General features: G+C 42.3%; 1 protein-coding gene across 1 annotated transcript; it reads right to left on the bottom strand.

Annotated features, from left to right (window-relative positions):
* Nucleotides 1–5,570: 5,570 nt before the first annotated feature.
* LOC117526924 (gastrula zinc finger protein XlCGF57.1-like) lies at nt 5,571–17,344 on the bottom strand. Its single transcript, XM_034189054.1, has 2 exons — nt 17,048–17,344; nt 5,571–7,145 (listed from the first exon to the last, which is right to left on the bottom strand). The coding sequence occupies exons 1-2, from the start codon at nt 17,103–17,105 to the stop codon at nt 5,770–5,772; spliced, it is 1,434 nt and encodes a 477-aa protein (XP_034044945.1). The 5' UTR covers nt 17,106–17,344; the 3' UTR covers nt 5,571–5,769.
* Between the last annotated feature and the right edge of the window lie 23 nt (nt 17,345–17,367).

Below are 17,367 nucleotides of genomic sequence, written 5' to 3'. Positions count from 1 at the left end.
TTAGGAGGGAGAACCTCCACCTCCGATAACACACTCGGACAGCTCCTGAGACAACCACTTATCTGGGTGGGGTGGGAGGCGAAGCCGTCGCAGTCCACACCAAACGCCAATACAGCAGACAAGGACTCCGTCACAGGAAAACGGCTGCAAAAGAGATCAGACTTTTGTTAGGTTTTAGATTCAGCAGAGAGTTACCTGTATGGTAGCTGATTTCTCGGCGGGGAGGTGGAGTTGCAGTCCGGCTTTTATGGAGGTTGACGTAGATGAGTGACAGCTGGTGGTGATGATGTGACAGCTGTCACTCCACTGGTTCCAGCGCCCTCTCGTGCTTGAAGCCCGCACTCCAAGCAGGGCGCCATCTGGTGGTGGTGGGCCAGCAGTACCTCCTCTTCAGCGGCCCACACAACAAATGACATTCAGAAAGTTTGGATTCCAGCCTTTTAATTCCATCATTTATTAAAAATCCCCATAATTATTATTATTTTTTTAATTATAGCTGTATTGAAAGGGGCAGCACGGTGGCTTAGTGGTTAGCACTGTTGCCTCACAGCAAGAAGGTCATGGGCTCAATTCCCACCTGTGGCCTTTCTGTGTGGAGTTTGCATGTTCTCCCCATGTTTGCATGGGTTTCCTCCGGGTGCTCCGGTTTCCTCCTACATCCAAAGACATGCGAGTTAGATGGACTAGAAACTTTAAATTGCCCGAAGGTGTGTGAGTGAGTGTGACTGCGTTTGTTTTAGGGCTGAAATGATTAGTCGAGTAACTTGAATAATTTGATTACAAAAAATGTTCGAGGCAAATTCTGTGCCCCGAAGCTTCATTTAACATTGTAGTACATATGCTAGGCCTGTATGTGGTGCTGTAACATTCCCATAAAAAAACAGAAGACTAGAGCATGCCCATAAGCCGTGTAAATGCTAATCAAATTAGCGCCCAGTGTTGTATAAAGTACCGGAAAATCACACTTAAGTAAAAGTACAGATACCCATTAAAAAAATGACTTTAGTAGAAGTTCAAGTCACTGATTGAAATGCTACTCAAGTAAAAGTCTTAAAGTATCTAGTATTTATTGTACTTAAGTATGACAAGTAAAGTACAACTAAATATACTCAAGTATTGAAAGTAAAATGTAAAATAAGTAAATGTTAATAATCAAAAACGGACTGATTTTTTTTTTTATATTACAAAGTTTATCTAGTCTTGTAAATGACTGGTAGTATTTGTCAAAATACTGAAAATTGTGCACATCACACAAAAACACTTCAGAAACAAGGTTTCAAAACCTAAACGAGAGGAGGCTACTCACTAGGTGTTCACAGGAAACAGTTATTTATTTCTATATGTATTTATTTATTTTCATTGTTACATGGTTTTATCTTTTCTGTTGTGTTTTGTTTCATTATGTTATTTTTTTCTATTTCTCTAAAATTGCATTGTAACATTATTAGTCTATTATTGTTGACTATTATTGTCTATTATGTAGACTATTATTGTTGTTGCTATAATACTCGTATATGAATAAAAATAAATTTAAAAAAATTACAATTTGACTCTTTTATGACAACGAACGCTGAGCCATTAATTATACAGAAAACAAATCAACACAAACGTGCTGATGTGAACAGCTTAATGCTAACTTTAACATTGAAAACGCCATAGACATGCTAACACGTCAGCATCTGTCCTGTTTTTAAGTTATAAAATACATCTATCAACTGTTTCAGAAGACCATAACAGGTTGGTTTAAGATAAAAATATTAAATATTATTCACAGACATATGCTCTTCAGGGTTTTAGCGGGAAAAAATGAGGATAAAGCTAAATAAACCAGTGAATCCATGAATCGTAGATCGAAGCAGTGCTTCGATCTGCGAATCACTGCTTCGATTGGTTCAAGGTTCAAAACAAAGCCGCGCTGCAGAAAAGTTGATTACAGACCCGCTGCACGTCTGTAATCAATGTAGAGAAATGATCATTTTCCTGACAAACAAGTGCGCAACAGCAAAAAAGCCTACCGGACATGACTCATGACAAATCGGCCTGACTTTGTTGCAGTCACTAGTAATCAGTGGTGTCTCTGCGTGAAAACACGACTTTTCTCGTGTGTGTGTGTTTTTTTTGTTGTAAGGAGTAACGGCATGGCGAATAGAAAATGTATCAGAGTAGAAGTATGCAATTAAGGTCGGAAATGTAGTGAAGTAAAAGTGAAAGTAAGCTGAATTAAAAAAAAAAACTCAAGTAAAGTACAAAGTCTCCCAAAAGTACTTAAGTACAGTAGTGAAAAGTATTTTTACTTCATTACTATACAACACTGTTAGCGCCTCAAGCTACCGCTTTCCAATGTGATACACAGAGTAAAATTAAGCCTTTTAAGAGAAAGAGGGTCTACACTGATCATCTGAAATAGACTTACTGCACATTTAAAGCAAAGCTGTGTGTCTATTTAAAAAAAACCCACATGGTCCACTCGACGTGGGGAGTGACTATTGATTGGACGGCCGGCTGCTGTCTCTCTCTCTCTGCCCGGTGTGAGGGGCTCTCAGCACTCCCCTCACATTGGGCGAGTCACAGCTCCGTCCCCAGCTACACTGACAAACAGTTTCTGAAAGATCCTCTCAGCAAAAGTCCACTTTTTCTTATGTGTTTTGCTGACTCGCACTGAGTGTTTCACTTTTTAATTTTTGCTTTTTTGGGCAACACACAATGCTTCACAAACACGGTAACTTAAATAAAAAACCTCCGTCTGAAATGTATCTGCTGAATTGCAGAGAAAGAGGGATTAAAAACCCCCCACAGTGACCCAGTCCACCAACCTTAAAGAAAAAAAAATGGTTAAATTTTACAAGTTGGGGAAGAAAGCAAAACAAAACAGAAACCACGTCCCATCGCCATTTCAGCAAAATGTCAAGATTTTGGCACAGCTATTTGTGTCCAAATAAAGTTTTGCATAGGAGCACTCAGGTTGTGTGGATTGGATTTTTGCTTTGACATTTATCTCTTTTTTTGATCCAGCATGCCTTTTTTTACACATCTTGGATGTGCATGTCTCTTCTGATTTACTAAGATTTTGGTGCAGACATTGTGCCATTGCTTATGGAGAGCCCTGGGCTATTGATGTTTAAAAACGCAAAAGTACTTTTTATCCGATTACTCGATTAATCGATAGAATGCTCGATTACTAAAATAGTCGATAGCTGCAGCCCTAGTTTGTTTGTCTGTTTGTGACCCTGTGACAGACTGGCGTTCTGTCCTGGGTGAACCCCACCTCGCTTTCTATGACTGCTGGGATTGGCTCCAGCCCCCCCACGACCCTTAATTGGACTAAGCAGTTGAAGATGAGTGTGTATTTGAGTTGCATTGAAAGCAACACAAGTGAGCAGTTCCTGAATTGTTGTTCTGCAATGCATTATGGGAGTTCAGGGTTTGGGTTTTTTATTTGTTATTGTAGTACATGTTGGTTTAGCAGTGTTGTTAGTGTTATAGTTTTGTGTTTTTTTCTAGTTCAAGTAGTGTAGTCCATTTGAAGAGTTATAAAGTCACCGTAAGTGAAAAGTGCCTTGCGTTTGATGTCTTCTGCCACTATTTGTGGTGTTGTGTGTGAAAATTAAATGACACTTCTTTGCAGCAGCCGGCAGGGTGCATAAAGACTAATGCTCTGGCTCGTTGTTCCATGCAGCTTACCACAATGTATAATATAGAGATAATCTGTCTTCTTTTGATAAAGATGATGATGGCAAACTGGCTTCTCAGTAGCCGACAGTGTACTGAGTCAATATTAAAAGTTAGCTATAACCTCCAGAAACTTTTTTTTGTGGTTTAGCGTTATAAAAGATAAGATAGAGGTTTCAAAGCTAACTTTTCGGTTAGCTGTGCCCACCACTGTGAGTCAGAACCCTTCATGCAGTCTACTGACAACTGATTCTTTTTTCTTTTAGTTTTCCAGTTGCACTGAGAAACATTTCACTTAAGAAATTCACTGTTCCAGATAATTGCACAACAACAGATGGAACGTATGCTGTGATCAAGACGACTGTAAAGAATGGAGGCATCCTTCTTGTCAGCTCCATCACTCACTTCCTCATCGTCCCTTTTGCAGGAGATGGGGAGCGAGAAGCGTTTGTACAGGTGGAGGGTGATCCCCCCCCCCACACACAAGGTTCGTATCCATCTGGAATACAATTAAGCCTACTAGCACGGCTAATTTGCATGCCGACACATGGTGCAGCAGTGTGCACTTCATCACTTAGCCACCTGCCGAAGAATCATTCAGACTGCTGTACTAAATTCATTTCTCACTACAAAGCTATCATTTCAGGATAAATTCATTTTGCAGCAAAGGTATCTGGCCTCAACTGTAGTGTAGATAGTAAACATTTCTGTACTTCCAACTGTTGTAAGCTACAATTTTATTGGAAGGTTTTTTCGGAATCAATTCAAAAAGTCACAAAATTAATGCCCTTATGGTAGCAGGCTGTAAACTTTTGGTTTTTAATCGTAACTTTAGATTTTATAATTTTAATTCCCTATCACTTGAATATGAAAGGGCACACTCCACACAGTACATCATGCAGTATTCAAGTCTGAAAAGCATTTATAGCCAGCCTGACCCTGATTTCAATATCGCCAAGATTCCTGTTATCATGGTGAATGGAGCTAATAAAGCAGTGATGGTCATCCTTTCAAAATCAGGTTTCTTTGCATCTCTTCAAATGATGTACTCCTAAACTGTGACCCTTTAAAAGTGTGTTCAAATGAAGACCTGAAATGTAGGTCAAGATTGGTTACATTTATATCAATTTGTAAAGTAAAATGCTGCCAATGTACATGTAAAAATGTATTTTCTGACTAGAACATCATTTAAGTTTTTCACAAAGGAATATATATTATTTTAATTTTTGAAGCCCAAAAAATCTCCCGCTCCAATTTATTTTTTAAATTTCATCATAACCACTCAATCCCTCCAAGCAAGGTTTAGTTATGTTTTATCAGTTTATTCAAGGCAAGAGATAGACATTTCCTCTGACAAAATCCAATGAGGTGGGATTTTTTTCAGAGAACACAAAATATAAATTGTCCTTCCCAAGGAAAAAAAAGGTTCAATTATACACCTTTTTCATAACAAACAGTAATGAAAATAATTATAAATCTCCCCCTTCCTGACATTTTGAAAAATTGATGACAGAGAATTTATTCTGAGTAATTCCATTGTCTCATTTCAGAATAAAAATATTTTCGATCTGATAAAAACATCATTGGGGCTGGGTAAAAATTCAGAGACAAGCGTAAACAAAGGCACGAGTTACCGATGTGCACAGCGGAGATGCCTTCCAAATATAGAACTTGCATACTAATGAATCTAACATGGCGCCAAACCTTGTGTAAAACAAAAATTGGCAGGGGGAGGAGCTTGAGAGAACTTGGCATGTGGCGGTGGGTGAGGAGGAACAGCAACAGGGTAGGAGGAACGCCCTCAGTGTTGAGGCAACTATGTCCTGGACTGAGATCAAGAAAATGCACAATCTGAAATGTCACAGTTAATGTTCAAAAAAAAAAAAAAAAAAAAGCCTGTATCACAAAAAATTCTGGATACACTGCGACTTCCAGAGGTTTGAGGGCACTTTTCAGGAACCATTGTCAGAGTTAATTGCAGACGAGGTTGACATTTCCCATGTCTAATAAATGTCCATCTGTCTGAATCTCTCCCTTCAGTCGTCTCCATCAGCTTGGTTTTTGTCTGTTCAGTTGAGCTGCTGGTGAGACTCAGCTCCTTCATTCTGAGTGTTTCGATGATGAATCTGATATTTTGCCATCACAACGATGACGTGCCAAGGAGACTTTCCATGTAAATTTTCTCTGGCACACAGTGCAGCAGAAGGGTTTCTCTCCCATGTGAATCTTTGCGTGTTGTCTCAGGTTTCCCACTTGTTTAAATTCTTTATCACATGATGAGCAGATGAAGGTTTTCTCATTTGAATGAATTCTCAGGTGCCTGTTCAGAGCACACTTGACTCCAAATCTTTTGCTACACTTAGCACAGCTAAACGGTTTCTCTCCTGTATGACCGCTCATGTGATTCATTAACTGTGACCGCTGAGTGAATTTCTTACTGCAGACTGAGCAACTAAATGGTTTCTCTCCCGTGTGACATGTCATGTGCTTGGTCAAGTTGTACTTCACAGAGAATTTTTTACCACAGACTGAGCAGGCAAATGGTTTCTCTCCTGTATGAATTCTTGTGTGTCTTACCAAATTTTTCTTGCAGCTAAATTTATGACCACACTCGGTGCAACTAAAAGGTTTTTCTCCTGTGTGAGTCCTCATGTGGACCTTCAGACTGTTGTTGTAGCCAAACCGCTGACCACAATCAGGACAGCTGAATGGTTTCTCTCCAGTGTGAATTTGCATGTGTCTCTTCAGATACTTTTTGCTGCCAAAGCTGCGACCGCACTCAGAGCAGCTAAATGTTTGTATTCCTGTGTGCTTTTTCATGTGATTCTTCAGACTTCTCCTGTAGGTGAAACCTTTACCACACTCAGAGCAAGTAAACCATTTTAATATCACATGTATCCTCATGTGTGCCCTTAAACTGTTCTTATAGCCAAATCGTTGACCACACTCAGGGCATCTAAATGGTTTCTCTTCTGTTACACTCATGTGTCTCCTGAAATGATGTCTGGATGAAAATCTTTTACCACACTTGGAGCAGCTAAATGGTTTCTCAGCATTACATTTATCATGTGATCCGGGCTGACGTTCCCTGGTCTCCTTCCAAAAGTCACTGTCAGGACTGTTATTGTCTTCAGTCACATGTTTGTAAGAGCCTAAAGTCTTGTCATCAATATCTGGTTGTAGATAACTAAAGTTGCTGGCAGGTTCTGGTCCTTCACAGTTGATTTCATTACTTCCTGTTTTCATGTTTTTCTGTGAGTTGCTCTCAGCTTGACTGTGGTGAATCTGTGAGGTCTGAGGTTTCTCTTCATGTTCATTCTTGACTGTGACATCAGTCTTCCCCACCTCTTGAACCTGATCTCCATCCTGAAGGATCCATCGTTCCTCCTCTTCCTCTTTAATGTGCGGAGGGTTGCAGTGGCCCCGGTCCAGATTCCAGTCCTGTTGCTCAAAGGGAAGCTCTTCTTCTGCCTTATCTGCAGGATGCAATACAAACACAGTGTGAAAAACTAGTTTCATGTGAACAAACACTGATCGCAGCACACGTTAGTTCTCATATTTCAGGTCAGGACCCGTGTGTGTCTACGTAGACTTAAACTGGCCACACAATTCATGAAGATATGATGCGATCGTGCTGCATCAGTGTACTGCAGGTGACCAGCAGAATGCGACGTGCACATTAGAGTGTGCACTTTTATCTGTGCAGTGGACTGTTACTGAGCAACGCCACACAGGTTGTCCCATCTGTGGTTGATGGAAATCTTCATAGTGAGAGAGGAATAACTGAGGCCACATTTTCTTGAGCACTCCAAATGCTGCTGTGTCAGCACAAAGTAGGTCAAATTGGTCTTTTTCCAAGTTGGCTGCCGGTCCAGTTCTCTGTTTGTGTGCCTTCATGTGAGCTCTGAATGTTTTGTGCTTAATCTGTGTTTTAACTGTTGACCCAGCCGAGGAAACTGGATTTTTGTGTCCACTTTAGAGCAATATATGTAATTCTCTCACTTTTATTTAGCTTCTTGCAACCCTGAAGGGAGACATTTTATTTTTACTGATACTGGCTGATGAAACCGTGGTTAGTGCGCTTGGTTTCAGTGCAAAAGGTTTCCGGTTCAAATCCCACCCCTACCACATTTTTCCATATAATGTGGAGTTGCTTCGTGAAGGGCATCCAGTGTAAAACGCGTGCCAATTCAACATGCAGACCTGCCTTGGATCTGCTGTGGCGAGCCAGTGATTTACCTTTACTGGCTGCTGAAACGTGCTGATTTTGTTAACAGACACCCCCCTCCCCTTAAAGTTACAAAGAAAAGATCTATTTATTCAGTGTAATGATTATGCAGCCCAGTTGACACAGAGACTGAGATTTGTGACACGCCTGTCTTCAAGGACTGATCTGGTTTGTGTGTCATCTATGGTATTCTTCCAAAATGTGATTCATTATACAACCCCTGGCAAAAATTATGGAATCACCGGCCTCGGAGGATGTTCATTCAGTTGTTTAATTTTGTAGAAAAAAGCAGATCACAGACATGACACAAAACTAAAGTCATTTCAAATGGCAACTTTCTGGCTTTAAGAAACACTATAAGAAATCAGGAAAAAAAAATTGTGGCAGTCAGTAACGGTTACTTTTTTAGACCAAGCAGAGGGAAAAAAATATGGACTCACTTAATTCTGAGGAATAAATTATGGAATCACCCTGTAAATTTTCATCCCCAAAACTAACACCTGCATCAAATCAGATCTGCTCATTAGTCTGCATCTAAAAAAGGAGTGATCACACCTTGGAGAGCTGTTGCACCAAGTGGACTGACATGAATCATGGCTCCAACACGAGAGATGTCAATTGAAACAAAGGAGAGGATTATCAAACTCTTAAAAGAGGGTAAATCATCACGCAATGTTGCAAAAGATGTTGGTTGTTCACAGTCAGCTGTGTCTAAACTCTGGACCAAATACAAACAACATGGGAAGGTTGTTAAAGGCAAACATACTGGTAGACCAAGGAAGACATCAAAGCGTCAAGACAGAAAACTTAAAGCAATATGTCTCAAAAATCGAAAATGCACAACAAAACAAATGAGGAACAAATGGGAGGAAACTGGAGTCAACGTCTGTGACCGAACTGTAAGAAACCGCCTAAAGGAAATGGGATCTACATACAGAAAAGCTAAATGAAAGCCATCATTAACACCTAAACAGAAAAAAACAAGGTTACAATGGGCTAAGGAAAAGGAATCGTGGACTGTGGATGACTGGATGAAAGTCATATTCAGTGATGAATCTCGAATCTGCATTGGGCAAGGTGATGATGCTGGAACTTTTGTTTGGTGCCGTTCCAATGAGATTTATAAAGATGACTGCCTGAAGAGAACATGTAAATTTCCACAGTCATTGATGATATGGGGCTGCATGTCAGGTAAAGGCACTGGGGAGATGGCTGTCATTACATCATCAATAAATGCACAAGTTTACGTTGATATTTTGGACACTTTTCTTATCCCATCAATTGAAAGGATGTTTGGGGATGATGAAATCATTTTTCAAGATGATAATGCATCTTGCCATAGAGCAAAAACTGTGAAAACATTCCTTGCAAAAAGACACACAGGGTCAGTGTCATGGCCTGCAAATAGTCCGGATCTTAATCCAATTGAAAATCTTTGGTGGAAGTTGAAGAAAATGGTCCATGACAAGGGTCCAACCTGCAAAGCTGATCTGGCAACAGCAATCAGAGAAAGTTGGAGCCAGATTGAGGAAGAGTACTGTTTGTCACTCATTAAGTCCATGCCTCAGAGACTGCAAGCTGTTATAAAAGCCAGAGGTGGTGCAACAAAATACTAGTGATGTGTTGGAGTGTTCTTTTGTTTTTCATGATTCCATAATTTATTCCTCAGAATTGACTGAGTCCATTTTTTTCCCTCTGCTTGGTTTAAAAAAGTAACCGTTACTGACTGCCACAATTATTTTTCCTGATTTCTTATAGTGTTTCTTAAAGCCAGAAAGTTGCCATTTGAAATGACTTTAGTTTTGTGTTATGTCTGTGATCTGCTTTTTTTCTACAAAATTAAACAACTGAATGAACATTCTCCGAGGCCGGTGATTCCATCATTTTTGCCAGGGGTTGTATATCTTCTGATGCTGACATCACTGTCCTGAAGCCTGGTTCAATCAAATTCCTGCTGAAGAGGCCTTTTCTGTTTGTGGGTATTCGGTTGTTGAGTGTGATGTAATGCATCACGTGATTTTCAACTTCCAAACAAAAAAATTGCGTGCTTTGTCAGCTGTTTGTGGTCGTTGGTCGTCTGCATCAGCTGAGCTTCTTTCGAAGCTAAGACCTCACAGGAAGAGTTCCTAGATGTGCGACCAAGTCAATAGGTTGGAAACATCACCGGAGCTGGAGTTTTATAGATTCCCAGCCGATGACAAACAGAAACAGAAGTGGCTACAACTGATCAGGGAGGCCCTCTACCCTGGCCTTTTTATTTTGATTGCTGACGCTGTAGCAGCTGTACCATCCATTTATGAATATCATCAATTTACATAACCATAAGTGTTTTGTTTGGAGCCGGAAAGTTTTATCATGTGATGCGTTATGTCAGAGCTTAACAGTCCCATAATGATCTGTCTGAGGAGGTGTGGTAACTATATAAAATCTGTCACAACGACAGTTTCTAACCTTCAACCTCGAGGTATTTAAAAGGTGTAATTTTACTCATGTTGGGTGCTACAGATCGCATTCAGCTACTGCCGACACATTTTCTCCAGTGTTGCAGTTCTGATCACACCTGTACAGTGAAGTCATTCAGAGAGGTGAATGAAATTGGGACTGGCTTAAGCCAGCATCAGATGTCGTTCACTTCATCTGACTCAACTCACCGAGTGCCCTACACACACCCACAGAAATCATCTTTAATTGAGTCATTAAAAAAAATAAAAATAGCTCCTCAATTCTGTGGTGTTTTTGCAAATGAAAGTGACGACTGTGTGTAATTTGAAACGCCTAAATGCCCCATTTTTCTAAAAGTTTTCTACATGATATATTTTTGTTTTTTAATTGGGGAAAAACTGATCTCACGGGAAACCTTTTTTTAACTCTGGTTTTTGAGTTTTGTGGATAAAGTTTAATTCACAGATTTCTAGGTAACAGTCGATCTTGGTTTTCCCTGATCTCCCTCTAAGCTACTTCATGAAAGAAATCTGGCTTGAAAGACCAGAACACAGGCTGCACAGTCTCACGTCACGCAACTACACAATCATTTCACTTCTGCTGTTTTAATGTAATAAATCTGACATTTTATTTGGTTGCAGTTTACTATGCAACCAATAACTTCTTTCTTACAGCTGCAGACATGAGTGCTGGACTCTTAAAGTGCGTCACATCAATCAGTGTGTGCACAATGGGCCAAGAAATTAAGTCCCAAAATCTGCATTTTAACTTTTGACAAACATAAAAATCTATTTGAGGATTTCTGGATATTTTGGTTCAGATTTAGTGCCTGTCAGATCAGGGAATAAGAGCTGAGCGCTAAACAGAGGAAGATCAGGTGGAAGATCAGGGAGTGGAAAAACAGCTACAGGAGGAAGATGGAGGATCAGCTACAGCAAAATAACATCAGGGGAGTCTGGTGAGGCCTAAAAACCATCTCTGGTCACAACGAACCCAATGCCCAGGTTGCGGGGGACCTGAAGTCGGTGAATGACCTGAACCTGTTTTTCAACAGGTTTGATCGGCCACCTGTCCCACTCCACACAATTCTCAGTTGTCAATCAGTCCCTGCTGCTCCTCCTGCCGATTAGTCCCACTGCCTCACCCCTGCTGTCCCTCTCATTAACCCAGGTGAGAAATGAGCTCAGAAAGATCAAGGTGAAGAAGGCAGCTGGTCCTGACGGCATCAGCTCCAGGCTCCTCAAATCCTGCGCAGACCAGCTGTGCAGGATTGTGGAGCACATCTTCAACATGAGCCTGAGATTTGGGAGCGTGCTTCAGCTGTGGAAGACCTGCTGAGTGGTACCACTTCAGGCCGGTGGCACTGACATCGCATCTGATGAAGACCCTTGAGAGGCTGGTCCTTGGATATCTCTGCCTCCTGGTAAAGTCATCAATGGATCCACTGTAGTTTGCGTACCAGCCTGATATCGAAGTAGCTGATGCTGCTATCTACCTACAACATAGAGCTGTCTCTCACCTGGAAAAGCCTGGGAGCACTGTGAGAATCATGTTTTTTTTTTTTTCCAGGGCTTTCCATACCATACAGCCGGTGCTTCTGAGAGACAAGCTGCAGATCACAGGGACGGACCCCCGCCTCTCAGCTTGAATCTTGGACTAACTCAAAGAACGACCACAGTACGTGAGGGCTCGGGACTGTCTCTGACATGGTCATCTGCAACATGGGGGTCCCACAAGGAATAGTCTTGGCTCCCTTTCCCTTCAGCCTCTACACTGCAGACTTCATGTACAACTCTGTCAATTGTCACCTGCAAAAGTTCTCTGACTCTGCAACTGTCGACCTCATCACTGACTAGGATGACAGAGAGGTGACCCAAGACTTTGTGGATTGGTGTCAGTGGAACCGCCTTCAGATCAATGCAGGGAAACCCAAAGTGCTGGTGGTGGATTTCTGCAAGCACAGGCGCTCTCCACTGACACCGGTGAAGATCCAGGGAACAGATAGTGGGACTCTTACAAGTACCTGAGTGTTCACCTGAACAATAAACTAGACTGGTTAAATAACACTACTGCGCTTTATAAGGGGCGAGAGCAGACTCTACCTGCTGAGGTGACTCAGGTCCTTTGGAATGCAGGGGGCACTCCCGAGGACCTTCTTTAACTTGGCAGTGGCATCAGCCATTTTTTACAGAGTGGTCTGCTGGAGCAGCAGTATCACAAATACTGACAGAAAGAGACTTGACAAAGTGATTCGGAAGGCCAGCTCTGTCCTGGGAAGTCCTCTGGACTCAGTGCAGGAGGTGAGAGAAAGGAGGATGATGGCTAAGCTGTCATCCCTGCTGGAGAACATCTCCCACCCCATGCGTGACTCCCTGACTGCATTAGCAAGCTCCTTTAGTGATGGGCTGCTCCACCCAAAGTGTGTAAAGGAGCGACACCGCTGGTCCTTCCTGCTGCTGTCAGACTCCACAACCACTCAGATCACTCCAATCATTAATAGCATTATACGAGGTCTATTAGAAAAGTATCCGACCTTATTATTTTTTTCAAAAACCATATGGATTTGAATCACGTGTGATTGCGTCAGACAAGCTTGAACCCTTGTGCACATGCGTGAGTTTTTCCACGCCTGTCGGTTGCGTCATTCGCCTGTGAGCAGGCTTTGAGTGAGGAGTGGTCCACCCCCTCGGCGGATTTTCATTGTCAGGAAATGGCGGAATGATTTGGGCTTTTTTCCATCAGAATTTTTTCAGAAGCTGTTAGAGACTGGCAGCTGGAAACCATTCGAAAAATTTATCTGGCTTTCGGTGAAAATTTTACGAGCTTCACAGAGAATAAGGACTGTTACTACAGCTTTAAGGACGGCTTTAAGGACGCTCCGCGCGCTGCGCTCCATGCCGCCATCGAGAGCCACAAACCACCGGATCATTTCTAAACGGATGGCTGTCTGGATCAGTGACCATCGTGTGCCATTTCTCTGGTTATCACAAGAGCTGGACATCAACTTCCGGCAGATTTCACTTTTAACAAGAGATTTTGTCATGGAAAGCCGAGCGGAGGCTTCGTGCGTGAGCGGGACAAAACCACCTCCGTTTTGGTCTCACAGGACGGCTTTGAGATGGCGTTCAGACAGCTGTCAGTGGTTTTTCCATCGAGTGATTATCCAAGAAATTGTGGATGTGCCTGGACATGCCAGAACATGTCCCGTGAGGCTTCATCACGGCGTTGCTTTGCGCCATGTGGCACCGCAGTGACGCGCAGAATTCCTCCGCACGTCTGTCTCAATGTGCTGAAAAAGTGCTGATGTCCACGTCTTTTCACAATTCCTGTGCTAGTCAGACGACGTCCCAGATAAAACACAGCGTCCAGTTTGGAAATGAACGGCACATTCCACTGTTACAGGAGTTTTTGTCATGGAAAGAGGAGCGGAGGCTTCGCGCATCGCGGCGGTGCCGCATGGTGCACAGCAACGCCATGATGAAGCCTCATGGGACATGTTCTGGCATGTCCAGGCACATCCACAATTTCTCGGATAATTACTCGATGGAAAAACCACCGACAGCTGTCTGAACGCCATCTCAAAGCCGTCCTGTGAGACCAAAACGGAGGTGGTTTTGTCTCGCTCCAATAGCGAATCCATCGTGAAGCGCGAAGCCTCCGCTTGGCTTTCCATGATAAAATCTCTTTGTTAAAAGTGAAATCTTCCGGAAAATGGTTGATGTCCAGCTCTTGTGATAACCAGAGAAATGGCATACGATGGTCACGGATCCAGACAGCCATCCGTTTAGAAATGATCCGGTGGTTTGTGGCTCTCGATGGCGGCACGGAGCACGGCGCGCGGAGCGTCCTTAAAGCCGTCCTTAAAGCTGTAGTAACAGTCCTTATTCTCTGTGAAGCGCGTAAAATTTTCACCGAAAGCCAGATAAATTTTTCGAATGGTTTCCAGCTGCCTGTCTCTAACAGTTTCTGAAAAAATTCTGATGGAAAAAAAGCCCAAATCATTCCACCATTTCCTGACAATGAAAATCCGCCAAGAGGGTGGACCACTCCTCACTCAAAGCCTGCTCACAGGCGAATGACGCAACCGACAGGCGTGGAAAAACTCACGCATGCGTACGAGGGTTCAAGCTTGTCTGACCCAATCACACGTGATTCAAATCCATATGGTTTTTGAAAAAAATAATAAGGTCGGATACTTTTCTAATAGACCTCGTAGTAACAATTTTTCAGCCATTTGCAAAAATACTGCACATTCTTGTGCAGTAATACTTGTACACTTGTGTACATCACTTGAACACTCGTGCAATATTACAGAACATTCTTTCTGCTTGTATGTAATGTAATCTATTTGACTGTATATATTGTTATTCTGTACAGAACTTGACTTTCGTATTTTGGTCATTATTTTTCTTCTACCTTAATTTTGCATACTTGCATTGTTGTTCTGTGACTGTCCCTGTGCTGCTGTAACATCATAAATGTCCCCGCCGTGGGACTATTAAAGGATTATTTTATTCAGAAGGTTTTTGTCCTTCCAACACTAGCTGCCACTTCCAGAATCAGATGTCCAATGAAACTGGAGCAGCGTAGAAGTGAGAAATAAGCCAGTTTGAAGTTATCAGTGTACATGTCAGGAGAGCTAAATAATACTTCTGTGTCACAGGTCAAATCACATAATCTACCAACGCTGCTCCCGCCGATTGTAAGAAGACACTGCTTAAAGAGCTGAAATAAGTTGCACTCTGGACAAAAACAGTAAACAATTCAAAAGTCAGTAGTTGTACCACATAGATCAGGGTGCCCAAGTTCGGTCCTCGAGATCTACCTTCCTGACACTCTTAGTTGTCTCCCTGCTCCAACACACCTGAATCCAATTAAAAGGCTGATTAAAAGCCTGCTAACGAGTCTTTCACTGGATTCAGGCGTGTTGGAGCAGGGAGACAACTAAGAGTGTCAGGAAGGTAGATCTCAAGGACTGAACTTGGGCACCCCTGACATAGATCATATTATATGCCATAAACTCTTATTTATTAGCCACTTCCATGGTGAGCTGGTTTGTGAGTTGACCTTTGACATTACCCAGCAGCCCCTGCAGTGATTAAACCCTAAACTGGCTTATTGATTTTTTTTGAAACTTTATTGAAAATAAGTATATATCGTGTTCATATCACAGCGGCAGATGACATAATACATGAGACACACCCTGTTTGAGTGGCATAGAAGGGATCACTGTTATTTACTTCTGCCTTTCCTGCACATGTGCACACAGACAGAAAGGTGGGCAGAAAACTCCAGACTCTAAGCAGATGCACTGAGAAAACGCACGGGAAGATGACTTCAGACTACGTGTCAACTCTTGATCCTGAAGATCGAAAGTGATATTGTGAGGAATTAAATATTGGAGACAACGACCATGAAGGACTTCAAGTTTTTGGAGGTGTACAATTATGTTATCAGTTGTCACGTGAGGGATCGCTGTTATCAGCCAGTTGATGCAGATGTTGATGTCTGTCTGAGATCTTTCTGCTGTCTGGTCCCGTCTCCGTGGGCTGATTGCATCAACACAGGAACTTTTTAAACACAGTCCAAAAAAGACACTCCTGCAGAGTCCGGCCGGTGTGCGCATCATGCATCAGTTCACCTGTGTGACAGTCATTAAATGCAGTTCTGCGTGGGTGCAAGGTTGAAAAAATGGAGGAAAAAAAAATTAGCCAAAGGTTTCTGTGACCAAAATACAAACAAACGAAGAAAAAAAAAACACGAGGCAGCTGCTTTAATTATATACACACCTGTGTGAATCACGACTCCCTCCCCCCAAAGAAAAGATCCACAAACACAAAATCAGCCCATGTGTGTATGTTTGTGTTCATACATTTTAACAACCTGAAAGCCACCAGACCAGCCAGAACTGAACCCTGGGTTCCTGGACAATTTCCTCTGTGTTTCTTCTGGCTGGTTTTATTTCTTCCGCGGCTTACAGTCATTTTGACACTGGTGAGTCCAACTTTACACTTTGTGTTCGTCCGTTTGTCTGCAAAATCACTCTTTTGCATGTTAAACTGTGATTTTAAAATGAACCAAAATCAGATGGTTGTTAGTTTGCAGCCCTCATAATAACTTCAGTCAGCTTATCGCCTAAATGTGGAGCTGCACAGAGAAAACCAAAAGAAAAAAAAAATAGACAGGGAGGTTTGTTTTTAATGTGATGAGTTTGAACACAGGGTGAGCTCATGTGATCCATCTTCCACCTGTACTGGACGCAATTCTGAGCCAAACTGCATCCGATCCTTGAGGCTAAATGCTGCAAAGTGAAAATCTTTCAAGCGGATTGTCATCCATCTGGATGTGATGTGTGTTTTATGCACAGCTGTGTGATGGATCACCGAGTGCTCGGTTTGAACGGTGACATCTTCAAATATTAGTCAGTGGCTGCTTAACACCTTTCTGCCTACCGTGTGGGCCCCGCCCAGCGCGTGACGTCATCGCGATTCCTTCTATTGAGGCTGCGATGTCATAGCTCTCAGCCAATCAACGTCAGATGTTCGACGTCATTCAGTACGTGGATCCAGACCCCCCCCCCCCCCCACACACAGTGAGTGATCCAGATCCATTCAGAGGGCGGAGTTTACAAAAGCAGAATGATTCTGCAGAACGTCACGAAATCTGCTAGCTTAGCAACACTTAAAAAAAACAAAACGACCCACAAACCTGTTCTCTGCTGCGTCTCTTCGGTTTTTACAAGTACATCAGACAGTTTATGGTCCATCTCGTCTGTTCCCAAAAGTCTTTTTATGCCCCGATTCGGATTTATGTCAACACGTTCACAGTTAGCAAGCTAAGGTAACTTCCGTAGGCTGACGTGTTAAAAGCAGTTGAACTGCTCAAAGTACGTTCAGAGAGCTTCATCCGTTCACACTCAGGTTCTGATGGTTCGCTCCTGTTGGACCTCAAAGGAACCAGAGAAACAGAACTACACACATCTAACAAAGCATAAAAACACAGCGCCATCTTTTTTTTTAAACAAAGTT

Source organism: Thalassophryne amazonica, chromosome 15, assembly GCF_902500255.1.
Source record: "Thalassophryne amazonica chromosome 15, fThaAma1.1, whole genome shotgun sequence".
Taxonomy (NCBI): Eukaryota; Metazoa; Chordata; class Actinopteri; order Batrachoidiformes; family Batrachoididae; genus Thalassophryne; species Thalassophryne amazonica.
This window is presented reverse-complemented; position numbering and strand designations above follow the sequence as displayed.